Genomic DNA, 13835 nt, shown 5'->3' on the forward strand with positions numbered 1-13835 from the left:
GCCCGGGTAGCCCTAACTCCGGAAACAGTGACCAAAATCAACCAAATTGTGAGTGCAGATCGTCCAATGAGCATCCGAATGATTGCCGAGGCTGTAAACGTCAATAAATAAAAATTTTACACGATATTGGTGCCAAAAAATCCTACTCCTGGCCAAAAGCTTTTGCGTCAACGGGTTTGCTCAGATTTCGAAGAAAATATTCCATTCCTGAATATTATTATAGAAAAAACTGTGAGAATTGCCTCAAAAATTGTGTGCTAAAACAAACTACCACCCAGTCTGCCTGAAGTTGAATCATCGACGCCATAAATAGAATTTCAACAGCGAGATGTAGCAGAATCTTCTCAAAGGCATCAGCAGATGAACTAATAAGTCTTATAAAAGAGCTTTCTTCTTTGCAGATTGTAAACTTGCTGGGATTCAAACCATATTAGAAAAGGGAAAAAACGGTTCCTTACTCCGTCCGAGTGCTTTAGTCCCTCCCAATGTCATGGAAAAAGTCTTTAACCAGCTAATCTTGAGATATCTTGTCATATGGGGAATCCAAAGCAATCGCACTGGACATATCGAAGGCTTTTTACAGAGCTTAGCATACTAATCTTCTAAATAAACTAAGATCCTAAGTTTCCTAACTTGTCGACTGGTTCAGTAGTAGTACTAGGTCATCTCGAATCATTAAAAAACCATGTGAGGCTAGATCTTTGAAGGGAAATATTCACTTGACATTTCGTCGTTTCCTCAGTCATTAAGGTGTTGAATGTCTCTATTCCTTCTTTTATTTTATTCTTCCATATTTCTCGATCTTCAGTAACGAATGAAGTGACTGGTCTGTGATCTGATTGATTCGATCAGACCTCTATTGAAAGATTGCAGCGCTTTTTTCAAATATAATAATGGTAGTTTGGTGGTTATCGAAACGACTTATTAATCGCAGTCCAGGAAATTCTAAACAATCTCCTGGAGCACCACATCCAAATGAATCAACCATAATATGTAAAGCTGTTTACCCTTTTGAGATTGTCAAGTCGATGGATTCTGTTTACCATGCTAGCTTTATCCACTATCCACTGTTTATAGTTAGACCAAACTTCCTACTCTCCCTGGTGAAGAATATATGGCTGGAAATTAGTTGTGGGTCTATTGGTTGAATCTGTTTAAGCTGTTGATGATATTTCAGAAAGTAGGCAACGAGAGAGAAACCTACTGAACTTCTGAATTCATTTGCTGTGGTTCAGAAAAAATAAAACTAAACACAAAAATGACGTTCGTATAGATGCGAGTGCTGGCAACTAACGGATAGACAGGAGAAAACTAGAGAGGTTGTGGAAATGGACTATTTGAGAAGACCGTGCAGGATATATGATGAATAACAGGTCGAGTATACACGATTTCAGAGGGAAAACGGATTAAACAATTGTTCTGATATGGACATATGCTGAAAATGGAGCCGAGCAGAGTTGATGTATCAACCGCAGAATAGAAGAAGACCAGGAAGATCCTCAAGGACTCGGAAAGATGTGATTGAACAGATCCATGAAAAAGAGTGGATAGATAGACGAAGGGAGTAGTGCTTTTTTGTGGACGCGTTGTAAATAACCTAAGATGACACTTGGATCGAATTCCACAAGGATGTCATCTCATTTATAAATATGTCTGCTTAGTTATCATGAATTTTGATTATACATTTTAATATTCAAAAGTTACTTCTCCAATAATTAAATGAAGTTTGTTGTGAATACGAATGACCGCAAAAGCGACTTGAATCCGTACAAAACGAAAATAATTAAAAGTTTTCAAAGCGAACCGGAAAATGTACTCATAATACGTTAAATAAAAAAAATATTTCACCGCTGTATGTTGTAACGTTATTACGTTAGATTTTTTCATTTAGCGGCAGTTGAAAGTATTAAAATTTCAAGAAACTTCATCTGAAATGTAACACTCAGAAGTTAGTAACAGGGCTGCTACTTAAGTTTTGAGATATGGCAACACTGGTGTTAATATGTCAAGTTTGGCATGTGAAACACCAATCGTATGTAGCCGCCGTTGAATTAGAGTAACTTAGAACGTTCCATTCTGAATGGAACATCAGCATTTGTTCACTAGAAGTTTTTGAGAAAATCGTGGAAACTAATAGCGGGAGTTAAATCATTCTCCTCCATGACAAATACGTTTTTGAACTGTCAAAACTCAAGTTGATCGGTCATCCGCCTTATTTGGCAGCCCATGATTTCTTATTATCCCCGCAGATCAAAAATTTTGCGAGGTTAACATTTTTCTACACTTAAAGACGCAGTGGATGCAATCGGAACGGAAAAAATGCTTCGATAGTTGGTTGAAACGCATGAAAAAGTGATTAATTTTAATGGAGAATACAAATTAAAAAATTTGTTTGATGATTCTTGTTTGCACAATCTCGCGGTTCCTTCTAGATACCGCATTCGAAGTATATGACGTAAATACCGCAAAACTTCGAATAACTCTTGGTATTAAATACAAGTTCCGAAACGTCGGCGCTATTAAACAGATGACCCTTTCGTGGCAGCTACCATTAAACGCAGATTCAAAGTTTTCGAGTCTTTGAAATCGTTCTTGAGGTTATTTATTCTGGTAGCTTTTGACTAAGTTTGATATATGTCTTGTTTGGATCGCGTATTCGGTCCTTGTCAACATCTCCCTAGGTTCCATCACTCATTGGTGGAGATATATTTCTCCCCAACACATTTCTAACAATTTTATCCTAAGTAAAAATAAAATTTTCTGTATGTTTTGGAATAAATTAGGACGTGCTGGGTAAAACGCTTGGACACGTCTACTCGTATTTTCAAATGTATATTTTTTTTAAAAAACATACCAACTATCTTATTTAAAAAGAAAACATTAATTTTGCTCCAAATACTTACCGGCAACATGCTAACTTGGTATAGAACGTTCTTAACATCTCAGGCGCGATTAATCTAATCGCAAACTTGATTCATCGTTTTAAGTCATCTGAGTTGAGAGGTTCAAGTTTTGTATACAATACTTTCAACATATACCCACAAAAAGGAGTCTAATGGTGTCAGATTAGGAGATTGTGCGGGCCAATGTGTCAATCTGCGCTTTCCTATCCATCGATTTCGAAAAATTTGAATCAGGTACATTTATTTGGTTAATATTGTTGAAACCATATTATCTCCGTTCAAGGGAGCTACGATATGTTTCCAACAAATAACTTTTTCAGGATATTCTTTTGTAAATTTATCTGTTGTGCCCATTGCACCCTTTAAATGTCGTATTTATTGGTGGTATGTAGGAAACTAAGGTTAAAATTTTCTTTAAAGGTTACATGCTAAAAAATTCCTTCTCATATTTTGCTAGAATTAGTTCTTTTGGAACATGAAGTTTATGTTTACGCAGTTTACCGTACAAAGGTTTTTATCTAGAAGCTCGTTGGCTAGCTTAATACTGATAGAAGTTTCCTGTAGATAAATGGTTTACCAGGTCCATGACTACCCTTCGTCTTTGGGCTTTCTCTGGTTTGTTTCCTAGTTTATCTAAATAAGGTTGGATATTTGCTGTATATGCCGCATTATAATCAGCCAAAGACCAAATTTTTAAGCCGATACTCTTCAAGTAAACGCGAAAAGAAGCCTTCTTACTTTTTGATACGAAACAATCATAATTGTCGAATCTTAGAGAGCACATAAAGCTGGATCTTGGCTCTATAGTTCATATATTGGTTCTTAACCACATCGATAATAAAATAAGTTCAAAATCTTCTTTAATGGTGAAAAATTGGGATCTACATCTGGTCAGATCTATTGAAACCTTTTGAATATTACATTTTCTTTCGTTTATTCTTGAAGTCAATGAAATTTTTGCCCACATACGACCATCTTTAGAAGAATAAGCTGAATGATGAGTATCAAATTTTACTGACGGATCTACTTCATCTGTCATCTGTCATTGAGTTCCAGTCACCATGTCATTCTCTGCCATTTGAACCATAACCATCTTTTCTAGTATCGCCATTAGATCTTCCTCAGCTGACTTATTTTCATTCCGAAATTTCCGTGGTCCACTCATTTTTACAGGCACGTACTCGACGTGACTACACATAAGTACTACAGAACGTTGTTATTAAATATATTGGAAACCCCCGAGAGAATTGACGCCTGGAAACGGGGAATCCTCGTCGTTTGACCGAAATATCCCCTAAAATTCATGTTTTCTACATTAATAAACATTTTTTTTTTGGAACTATTAGCTTTTTCCTTATAGTTGGTATCCTTTTGGAGGCTTCAACAGTAGTTTGCAAGCGTGGGCATCTAGCCTGTTAAAGCTTCTCACACTCCACAATTTCTTGATGAAATCTTTCATCGTTTTCATCACTTACCGAACCTATTTTATCGCGCAGGAAAAAGTCATTGTGCGAAAGCACTTTTTCAAACCAACTTTTTAGCTTTTTAGAATCAAAATAAAAAAATTGCTTCAGGATTCTAATTTAACAACACAATTATCTATAATTAACCAAATATCGAGATTTAAACTGAAAATAAATCACACTTTCTGATATACGAACTTCAAGTACAGAAATGATTGATGATGAAGCCATTTCGTGTCGGTTCAGGACTATAAAAATTTGAAATACGAAACAAAAATCACATCACAGGCGTAATTCATTCAACGGACATAACATGATGGAAATTTGGAAAAATTGCTCCTTTGTGTGGTATCTCGGAATATCCGATATTCGTTCGTTTTGAAGTTAATCGGTTCAAATGATTAATAAAAACATAGTCATCACATTTGTTGATTGAAAAATTACATTACTTTATATACCTTCCTTGTATAAGTAGTGTGCGCCATTAGAGACTTTGAGACACTATTTTGAAGGTTTATTATCGTTTTCAAGTCATACTTTATAAATATTATAAAATAATATCAATAATTAAAAAAGTTATGACAGTTTGAGGGGAGGAACAATATTTTAAGTATACAATTCTACAGAAATCGAAGAAGGCGTGGCAAGCCGATGTCATGACACATGACACGTGAACTGTGACGTCATATACTTTACAAAATTAATAGTTACAATCAAATTTATCAAATATGTAAAAGTTTTCATCCTCCAAATTATCGTTTAAAATATCGAATATTAAACGAAGATATTCGATGAGACTTGTCAACGTTGTAAACAGCTGTAATGAAAATTTATTCGCATGCAATCAACAAAATGAACGTGAATACACCCGAGGTGTGATATGACGCCGTTCATTGAAATACTTTTTTTTTGTAGCTTTATTATGAATGTATAAACGTCACGTGAGCACGATCGCGTACAAATGTCATAGTCATTAAAATTCTACAACTGTTACTTGCAACGTTGCCGGCGATGTTAAAAATCTAACAACGAAATTCATACAAATAACACTTGGAATTAAAAAATAGAACTCTGTGTGTTGTAGAATTCAACTAGTTATTCACTTGTTTTGTTTTATTAATTCATATTTATTAGATATAACCTACAATTCATCCTTCATCACGTTTATTAATGTATCCTAATCAATCCTAACTAGCTTCTCAATTTAAGGTTAAGTTCTTAACTTGTCGTTAAAGTTCAACGTTTATATCCACGAATACAATCGAGAAAGCCTTATTTATCATAGATCTTTATCACAAACTGTTCTGTCGTTTGGAAACGTTCCTCAATTAATGATCATTCTGGATGTCAGTGCACATAATACATTATGGTTTGCCTCGCCATATCTTAATTACGTCTTAGCAATCTTAAGACTCGGATCAACGAAAGGTACTTCGTCTTTTCGAAAAGATCTGATTGAAAGTGTTTGCCGGAGGGTTTGAAGATTTATTTCTATAGACGTCTGCACTTTTTACACTCCGTTACACACTATGAAATATGTTGTAAAACGCACAGTGTTTGGATTGTTTTGTCCTATTGATTTTGACATTCTGATAAATGTCTAAATCGACTCATTTTATAATAATTATTGATAAATGTCAAAATTTGACGTCCTACTCGCGTTAAATTCAATGGAAATTAATATGATGGAATCTTTAGTATGTGTTTTTACTGTCAATAGAAAGAGATAGAATGTTGAAAGTCAGTTTTAGAAATATAGATAGATAGAAAGAGATAGTCTGTTTATTCATGCTAGATGAAGATCAATATGTTGGACTCACCTTTCTGCGGCCACAGCAGAGCATGTTGCGCGTACGTGACCGACCGGATGTGATCTTCGAGCGCGCCAATTTCCGCCACTGCATACCAGATCAGCGCTGGGTTGTCTCTCTGGAATAACATACGAAAAACCAATTTAGAAACTTCATTTAATGGAAAATATTTACTTGAAATTTCACGTGTGTTATAAAGACGTAGTACTACGAAACTAATAGCGCCATCTTTTATCACTAAACTTAATAAACAGCTGGTTATATTGTAATTGTGGGGATTGAAATTTTAGGAATATTCACAAGACTTTAGGCATTGAATTCTTCTTTTATTAAAATCAGTAGAAAAAAACATTAAAATATCTCAAAAACATTAAAAGATATCAAAAAAATGTAGAGACTAGGTTCAAAGCGTTTTAGTCTGCGCACTTCACCTTGATTATTATCAAACAGTCCTTCCTCCTATTATGATGTGCATCTACACGATCATTGTACCTGCTGCTGTTCCATTTTTTGATAACTTCTTTCACTTAAGGTACTTGAAGGTCTTTCTCTACATATGCTGATGTAATATTCCACGGGGAATTTACGGTAGTTCTGCTGCAGTATTTCTAGGCTGAAATTGCTTGCAGTCCCCTACAGATGGATGCCGTAAGTCCAAATTGGTCTAAGTAAAGCCTGGTACAACAGCAGTTTGTTTTCCAAAGTCAAATTCAATGCAAAGTTTCTTCTTTTATATAATTACAAGTTTTTGCCAAGTCAAACGTCTGTCAAGATGAATACCCAAGTACTTTGTATCGTTTAACTGGGTTAATTCTGTATCATTAAGTGTGACTGGTTAGGTTAGGTCGTTTTAATCCTCCATTTTGTCAGCCATTTATCCATTTTGTTTAGGGTATCTTGTAGGTACCTTGATGGAACTGTAGGATTATGATATAGAGCCAATACTGAGCAGTCATCTGCGAATTTTGTATGATTGCTCGCTGGAAGACCGGATGTATGAAGGAGATTTAGAGTAGAATACCTTGAGGAACCCCAACTTTGATCGAATATCGAATTTATATGAACAATCTTTTTTTATGTACTTGTTTATCATAGATCATTTACAAAATTGCATTTTCGTATGTCTCGGAACTTGAAAAAATACTTTATCGGATGTCCTTCTATTGTCTATTGTCTTCTTCAAAATTACGTGAAACTATACAAAAAAATTTATCATAAGACAATCAAAGCTGGCAAAGATATTTATTGTAGAAGGAGACTTGCCAATTCTGGTAAGCCCAATAATTACTTTGTGAATGTAACCAAAAATTTATGAAATTCTATAACTTCTTCTAACTTATACAGTTTCTTCTTTATCCCCATAGTTTGAACAGAGCTTCGCAGTACATCAAAAATAAATATTCTTCTGGTACTAATGGATGTTAATTGCAGTACTTCGATTTTAGGGGGACACCTCTCGCATGATTTAAGTCATACCTTATAAACAGAAGGATTAATACAACGATGTCTTCTTGCAAGCTAATAGAATGTGGAGTGTGCCCCAAGGCTCAGTACTACGCCCTATTTTGCTCCTTCTGCCTATTTGCAGAAGACACTAGTCTTTCTTGGTGCAATCCTGATCGGACGCCACTTCATAGAACCATATCTAGTGTCCTAATCACCCTTAAATCATGGTGCCATTTCTAATCTTCTCTGTCTTAACGTTTCTAAAACTAAAGTTTTTTTTTATTAAATAACACCACCATTTAGGGCTTGATGTGGACAATTCCTTGAAATGGGAGTTACATATGGTTAAGTTCCAATGAACTGGACTTATCCATCTCCTTAACAGTTTATTTATGCCCTTAGTTTTTACAAGCTTTTGCTTACAAATTTTTGACAATAAAGCATTTCTCTCTTGGACTTTTACACTCTGGTATAATTCAATATTTGAAATGAAACTGTTTAACTTTTTCCATGACTTTTATCGATATCATAACCTAAAATTTGGTTAAAGTAACTATCACACTTGAAGTAAACAAATACTGAACGAAGCAAAGATTATTAGGACTCTCCTGATAGAAAATATATTTCTATCGAGTTATAACTTCATTTTTTGGCGAAACCTGGAACGAGAACCACTGTATTAACCATATTTGGCTCCCTATGACTTTTTCCTCGTCTCTAAGCCCAAAAATTCGCTTCGGATAACACGCCATAACATAAGTCATAAAAAAATAAAGGCTATCCCAGCCGAGGTCTACAAAAAGTGTATTAAGCATCGTAATTTTTGTATTGGTTCACAAATAGCTTATTTTGAAGGCTATAATAAAAAATTTCTCGTTTTAAAATTCGATGATACATCGTAGATCGATTTTGACTAATATTAAAGGGGATGTATCATTATCAACACCCACACTTCGAGAAACTAATTTTCAAAACACAGAAGGATTCTAAAACTATATTAACCCATTAGTAATAAACGTTTTTGATAACTAATTTTATTGAGAACATTCCCGTCATTGTTATGTAATGTTCCGAGTATCAAATTACCCCTTTATCACAAGTTGTAACAAAATAGGCGAGACACGCAACCCTTTCGAGTAACACCTATTATACCGTTCGGAAACAAAAAAGGTCAAAAGGGTTCTGTGATCATAAAAAAAAATGAAGTACGGAAGGGGGAAAGAACAATGCCTGAAGAAAATTAGGATTCTTTTCGTTTGGGAAATAAACCATACATAAATTTGAATGATTCAATATATTTACATATATAGAATGTGTAAGATGATAGATGTGAATAAAATCAGTTAAAGGGATAGAGTAAATAACAAAAAAGAAAACAACTAATAAAAAGTGATAGATCAATCAATGAAATTATCATTTTTTCAATTTAGTTTTAGTTATAAAAGTTTTGTTAATCTTTTATCTTGGAATTATGACTTGAAAAGTTTATGTTTCAATTTACGTGACCAATTTTCAAGGGCTGATCCCTTTACACACATATAACTTTACGAAATATATGTTCTCCAAGTTTTGGAAACAAATAGTAATCGCCCGAGGTTAAATCTGCTTAATACGGTGGACTTTCAACTAATCCGAAACCTGCTTGAGCTATCGTTGTATCTAAAAATATGCTTAGCAGCCTTTCCCCCTCGGTTAACATTTCAATTACCGAAAATATGTACCAGGTATTACTTTCCAAAATTGTTCGTCCCTGAGAAATGGCAGTTTCTAATAAAAAATCGTATTTCAAAAATGGCAGCTTGTAATAATAAATGACGATTTGTATTTTTGAAAAAAGGCAGTTTCTATTTGTCGGTTCGTTTTTGAAAAAAGAGTTTCTAAAGGTGGTTGTTTTATGGAAAACACGATTTTTAAAGACAAATGTCAGTTAATTTTTGAAAAAGGTAGTCTCTAAGACAAGTGTTAATTTGTTTTTCGAAAAAGGTAGTCTGTGTAGGAAACTGTAGTTTTTTAAGGCAAGTGTCGGTTTGATTTAAAAAAAAACTGTCTCTAAAGACAAACATCGATTTATTTTTGGAAAAGACCGTCTCTGAAGACAAATATCGGTTTATTTTTGGAAAAGACAATCTTTAAAAACTATTGTTTTCAAAAAAACAAAAATTCTAAGGACAGATATTGGTTGATTTTTGAAAAAGGTAGTCTCTACAAGAAAATGTCGTTTTGTTTTCAAAAAAACACAGTTTCTCAAGGCAAATGTCGGTTGGATTTAAACAAAAACTGTCTCTAAAGACAAATATCGGTTTATTTTTGGAAAAGACAGTCTTTAAAGATTATTGTCGATTTGCTTTTGAAAAAACATAGTTTCTCAAGGCAAATTTCGGTTGGATTTAAACAAAAACTGTCTCTAAATACAAATATCGGTTTATTTTTGGAAAAGACAATCTTTAAAAACTATTGTCGATTTGTTTTCAAAAAACAAAAATTCTAAGGACAGATATCGGTTGATTTTTGAAAAAGGTAGTCTCTACAGGAAAATGTCGTTTTGTTTTCAAAAAAACACTGTTTCTCAAGGCAAATGTCGGTTGGATTTAAACAAAAATTGTTTCTAAAGACAAATATCGGTTTATTTTTAAAAAAGACAGTATTTAAAGAAATATGTCGGTTGGTTTGTGAAGAAGACAGTCTTTGAAGACTATTGTCGATTTGTTTTCAAAAAAACAAAAATTCTAAGGACAGATATCGGTTGATTTTTGAAAAAGACAGTCTTTAAAGATTATTGTCGATTTCCTTTTGAAAAAACATAGTTTCTCAAGGCAAATGTCGGTTGGATTTAAACAAAAACTGTCTCTAAAGACAAATATCGGTTTATTTTTGGAAAAGACAGTCTTTAAAGATTATTGTCGATTTGCTTTTGAAAAAACATAGTTTCTCAAGGCAAATTTCGGTTGGATTTAAACAAAAACTGTCTCTAAATACAAATATCGGTTTATTTTTGGAAAAGACAATCTTTAAAAACTATTGTCGATTTGTTTTCAAAAAACAAAAATTCTAAGGACAGATATCGGTTGATTTTTGAAAAAGGTAGTCTCTACAGGAAAATGTCGTTTTGTTTTCAAAAAAACACTGTTTCTCAAGGCAAATGTCGGTTGGATTTAAACAAAAATTGTTTCTAAAGACAAATATCGGTTTATTTTTAAAAAAGACAGTATTTAAAGAAATATGTCGGTTGGTTTGTGAAGAAGACAGTCTTTGAAGACTATTGTCGATTTGTTTTCAAAAAAACAAAAATTCTAAGGACAGATATCGGTTGATTTTTGAAAAAGACAGTCTTTAAAGATTATTGTCGATTTCCTTTTGAAAAAACATAGTTTCTCAAGGCAAATGTCGGTTGGATTTAAACAAAAACTGTCTCTAAAGACAAATATCGGTTGATTTTTGAAAAAGACAGTCTTTAAAGATTATTGTCGATTTGCTTTTGAAAAAACACAAATTCTAAGGACAAATATCGGTTTATTTTTGGAAAAGACAGTCTTTAAAGATTATTGTCGATTTGCTTTTGAAAAAACACAAATTCTAAGGACAAATATCGGTTTATTTTTGGAAAAGACAGTCTTTAAAGATTATTGTCGATTTGCTTTTGAAAAAACACAAATTCTAAGGACAAATATCGGTTTATTTTTGGAAAAGACAGTCTTTAAAGATTATTGTCGATTTGCTTTTGAAAAAACACAAATTCTAAGGACAAATATCGGTTTATTTTTGGAAAAGACAGTCTTTAAAGATTATTGTCGATTTGCTTTTGAAAAAACACAAATTCTAAGGACAAATATCGGTTTATTTTTGGAAAAGACAGTCTTTAAAGATTATTGTCGATTTGCTTTTGAAAAAACACAAATTCTAAGGACAAATATCGGTTTATTTTTGGAAAAGACAGTCTTTAAAGATTATTGTCGATTTGCTTTTGAAAAAACACAAATTCTAAGGACAAATATCGGTTTATTTTTGGAAAAGACAGTCTTTAAAGATTATTGTCGATTTGCTTTTGAAAAAACATAGTTTCTCAAGGCAAATGTCGGTTGGATTTAAACAAAAACTGTCTCTAAAGACAAATATCGGTTGATTTTTGAAAAAGACAGTCTTTAAAGATTATTGTCGATTTCCTTTTGAAAAAACATAGTTTCTCAAGGCAAATGTCGGTTGGATTTAAACAAAAACTGTCTCTAAAGACAAATATCGGTTGATTTTTGAAAAAGACAGTCTTTAAAGATTATTGTCGATTTGCTTTTGAAAAAACACAAATTCTAAGGACAAATATCGGTTTATTTTTGGAAAAGACAGTCTTTAAAGATTATTGTCGATTTGCTTTTGAAAAAACACAAATTCTAAGGACAAATATCGGTTTATTTTTGGAAAAGACAGTCTTTAAAGATTATTGTCGATTTGCTTTTGAAAAAACACAAATTCTAAGGACAAATATCGGTTTATTTTTGGAAAAGACAGTCTTTAAAGATTATTGTCGATTTGCTTTTGAAAAAACACAAATTCTAAGGACAAATATCGGTTTATTTTTGGAAAAGACAGTCTTTAAAGATTATTGTCGATTTGCTTTTGAAAAAACACAAATTTTAAAGGCATATGTTGGTTGATTCTTGAAAAAGGTAGTCTCTACAGGGAAGTACCTATTTGTTTTCAAAAAAACTGACTTTTAAGGCAAATGTTGGTTAAATGTCGGTTGGTTTGTGTGGAGAGAGACAGTCTTTAAACACTAGTGTGGATATTTTTTTGAAAAAACACAAATTCCAAGGTTATATGTCGGTTTTACTGTGAAAAAACTGTCTCTAAAGACAAATTTAGATTAATTCAAAAAAAAACACTCTGCAAACACAAATGACAGTTAGTTTTTTAAAAGAAAGTCCCTAAAGACATATAATATTTTTCTTTATTGGTAAAAGAATCCGAGCTATCAAATGTAAATTGTAAATTTTTGACTAACGGTGTACCCCGTATACTTCCAATCAACTCAATCAAATAGTCCGAACTATTATTAAAAAAAAAACTGGCATTCTACATTTTTTATGTTATTTATAACAAAAATGAAAATATAAATTACATAACTTTGGGAAGACTTTGTGTATAAATTTATGATACGAGATAAATATGAAGATTTTTTTATACCAACGTAACATTTATGTATTTAACGATAAGAAAGAATCGATATGAAGCTCGAATTTATTACCTCAAAAGCCACGATCAACGCAAAAAAATAAATTAATATTCAATTGAATCACACTCACCTATATACATACATGATCACCTATTTTTAAAAATTCTTCCAAAACATTTCTGGTGCTTTACGTTGATCCGGATTCGCTGCATTTTAGCCTAATTTTATCAACGGCTCCGTAATAGTAGGTTGTAGATCGTACAAACCAATCAATAATTCCGGCCGAGACTTTTCTTAATACAATTACTTGGAATAAAAAATAAAACACGTCCCCCGATCAGAATTCGATTAATCGGTATTCTTGAAGTTATTGTCACTTCACCATCAACAACGAATAATTGTCTACGAGAAGATAATTTCCCCGAGGTGAAAAAATGGCGTTATAAACCCCGAAGGTGTTTTCTCGACGTCGTCAAACTTTACTTCAATGTTGGACGGGTTTAACGAACCTCACTAACACTCATGGCTTTCTAATCGCCTTCTAATTAGTTAATAATTAAGTAAAATACGTTTAAAACGTCTACGTTCAAATTTGGAGCAGCCCCGATGGCTTGACTGTTCGGCCCCCTCCCAGCACGAGCTCTGGCGAACGGTGCCGAGGCGGCCGGGAAAATCGGGAAAATAGCGCGTGCGTCGTGCGTGTAGGTCAAAAGGGGGATGAAACACGAGCGCTGCTCCTGCGAGGTTTTTCTTTAGGGGAGCAACGGAGGTCGACTGGAAGAGACGGTTAGCTTGCTATTTCTTATAAGTAGCTCTATAGGGTGGTTCACCTACGGGTTTTCATTAATTTACACGTAAATCAAAAAGTTTTTAAAACAATAATTTTCAACAACTGACGACTAAGCTATACGAAATTTATCGTCAAAAAACGTATAAAAGTTGCATAATAACTTTCTTTTTACAATTATTCCGGTACTACAAGTCTTCAGTTTTCATACTATTCAATTGCCGTTTCGTTTCTAACTTGTTGGCTTCCATTTCTTTCTTT

General features: G+C 33.3%; 1 protein-coding gene across 4 annotated transcripts in view; it reads right to left on the reverse strand.

The window, feature by feature from the left end:
• LOC130899090 (rho GTPase-activating protein 100F) overlaps nucleotides 1-13835 on the reverse strand; it is a 78758-nt gene that overhangs the window by 59213 nt on the left and 5710 nt on the right. For 2 of the 4 annotated variants that reach the window (XM_057808838.1, XM_057808834.1), the window contains exons 1-2: nucleotides 12918-13431; nucleotides 6187-6295 (exon numbers count right to left, since the gene is read on the reverse strand). In XM_057808838.1, coding sequence (XP_057664821.1) covers nucleotides 6187-6270 — 84 coding nt within the window. In that variant the 5' untranslated portion in view covers nucleotides 6271-6295; nucleotides 12918-13431. Of the gene's footprint in view, nucleotides 1-6186; nucleotides 6296-12917; nucleotides 13432-13835 lie in introns of those variants that run through there. The other 2 variants (XM_057808840.1, XM_057808835.1) reach the window with 2 other exon arrangements.

Source organism: Diorhabda carinulata, chromosome 10 (assembly GCF_026250575.1).
Source record: "Diorhabda carinulata isolate Delta chromosome 10, icDioCari1.1, whole genome shotgun sequence".
In the NCBI taxonomy this organism is placed as follows: Eukaryota; Metazoa; Arthropoda; class Insecta; order Coleoptera; family Chrysomelidae; genus Diorhabda; species Diorhabda carinulata.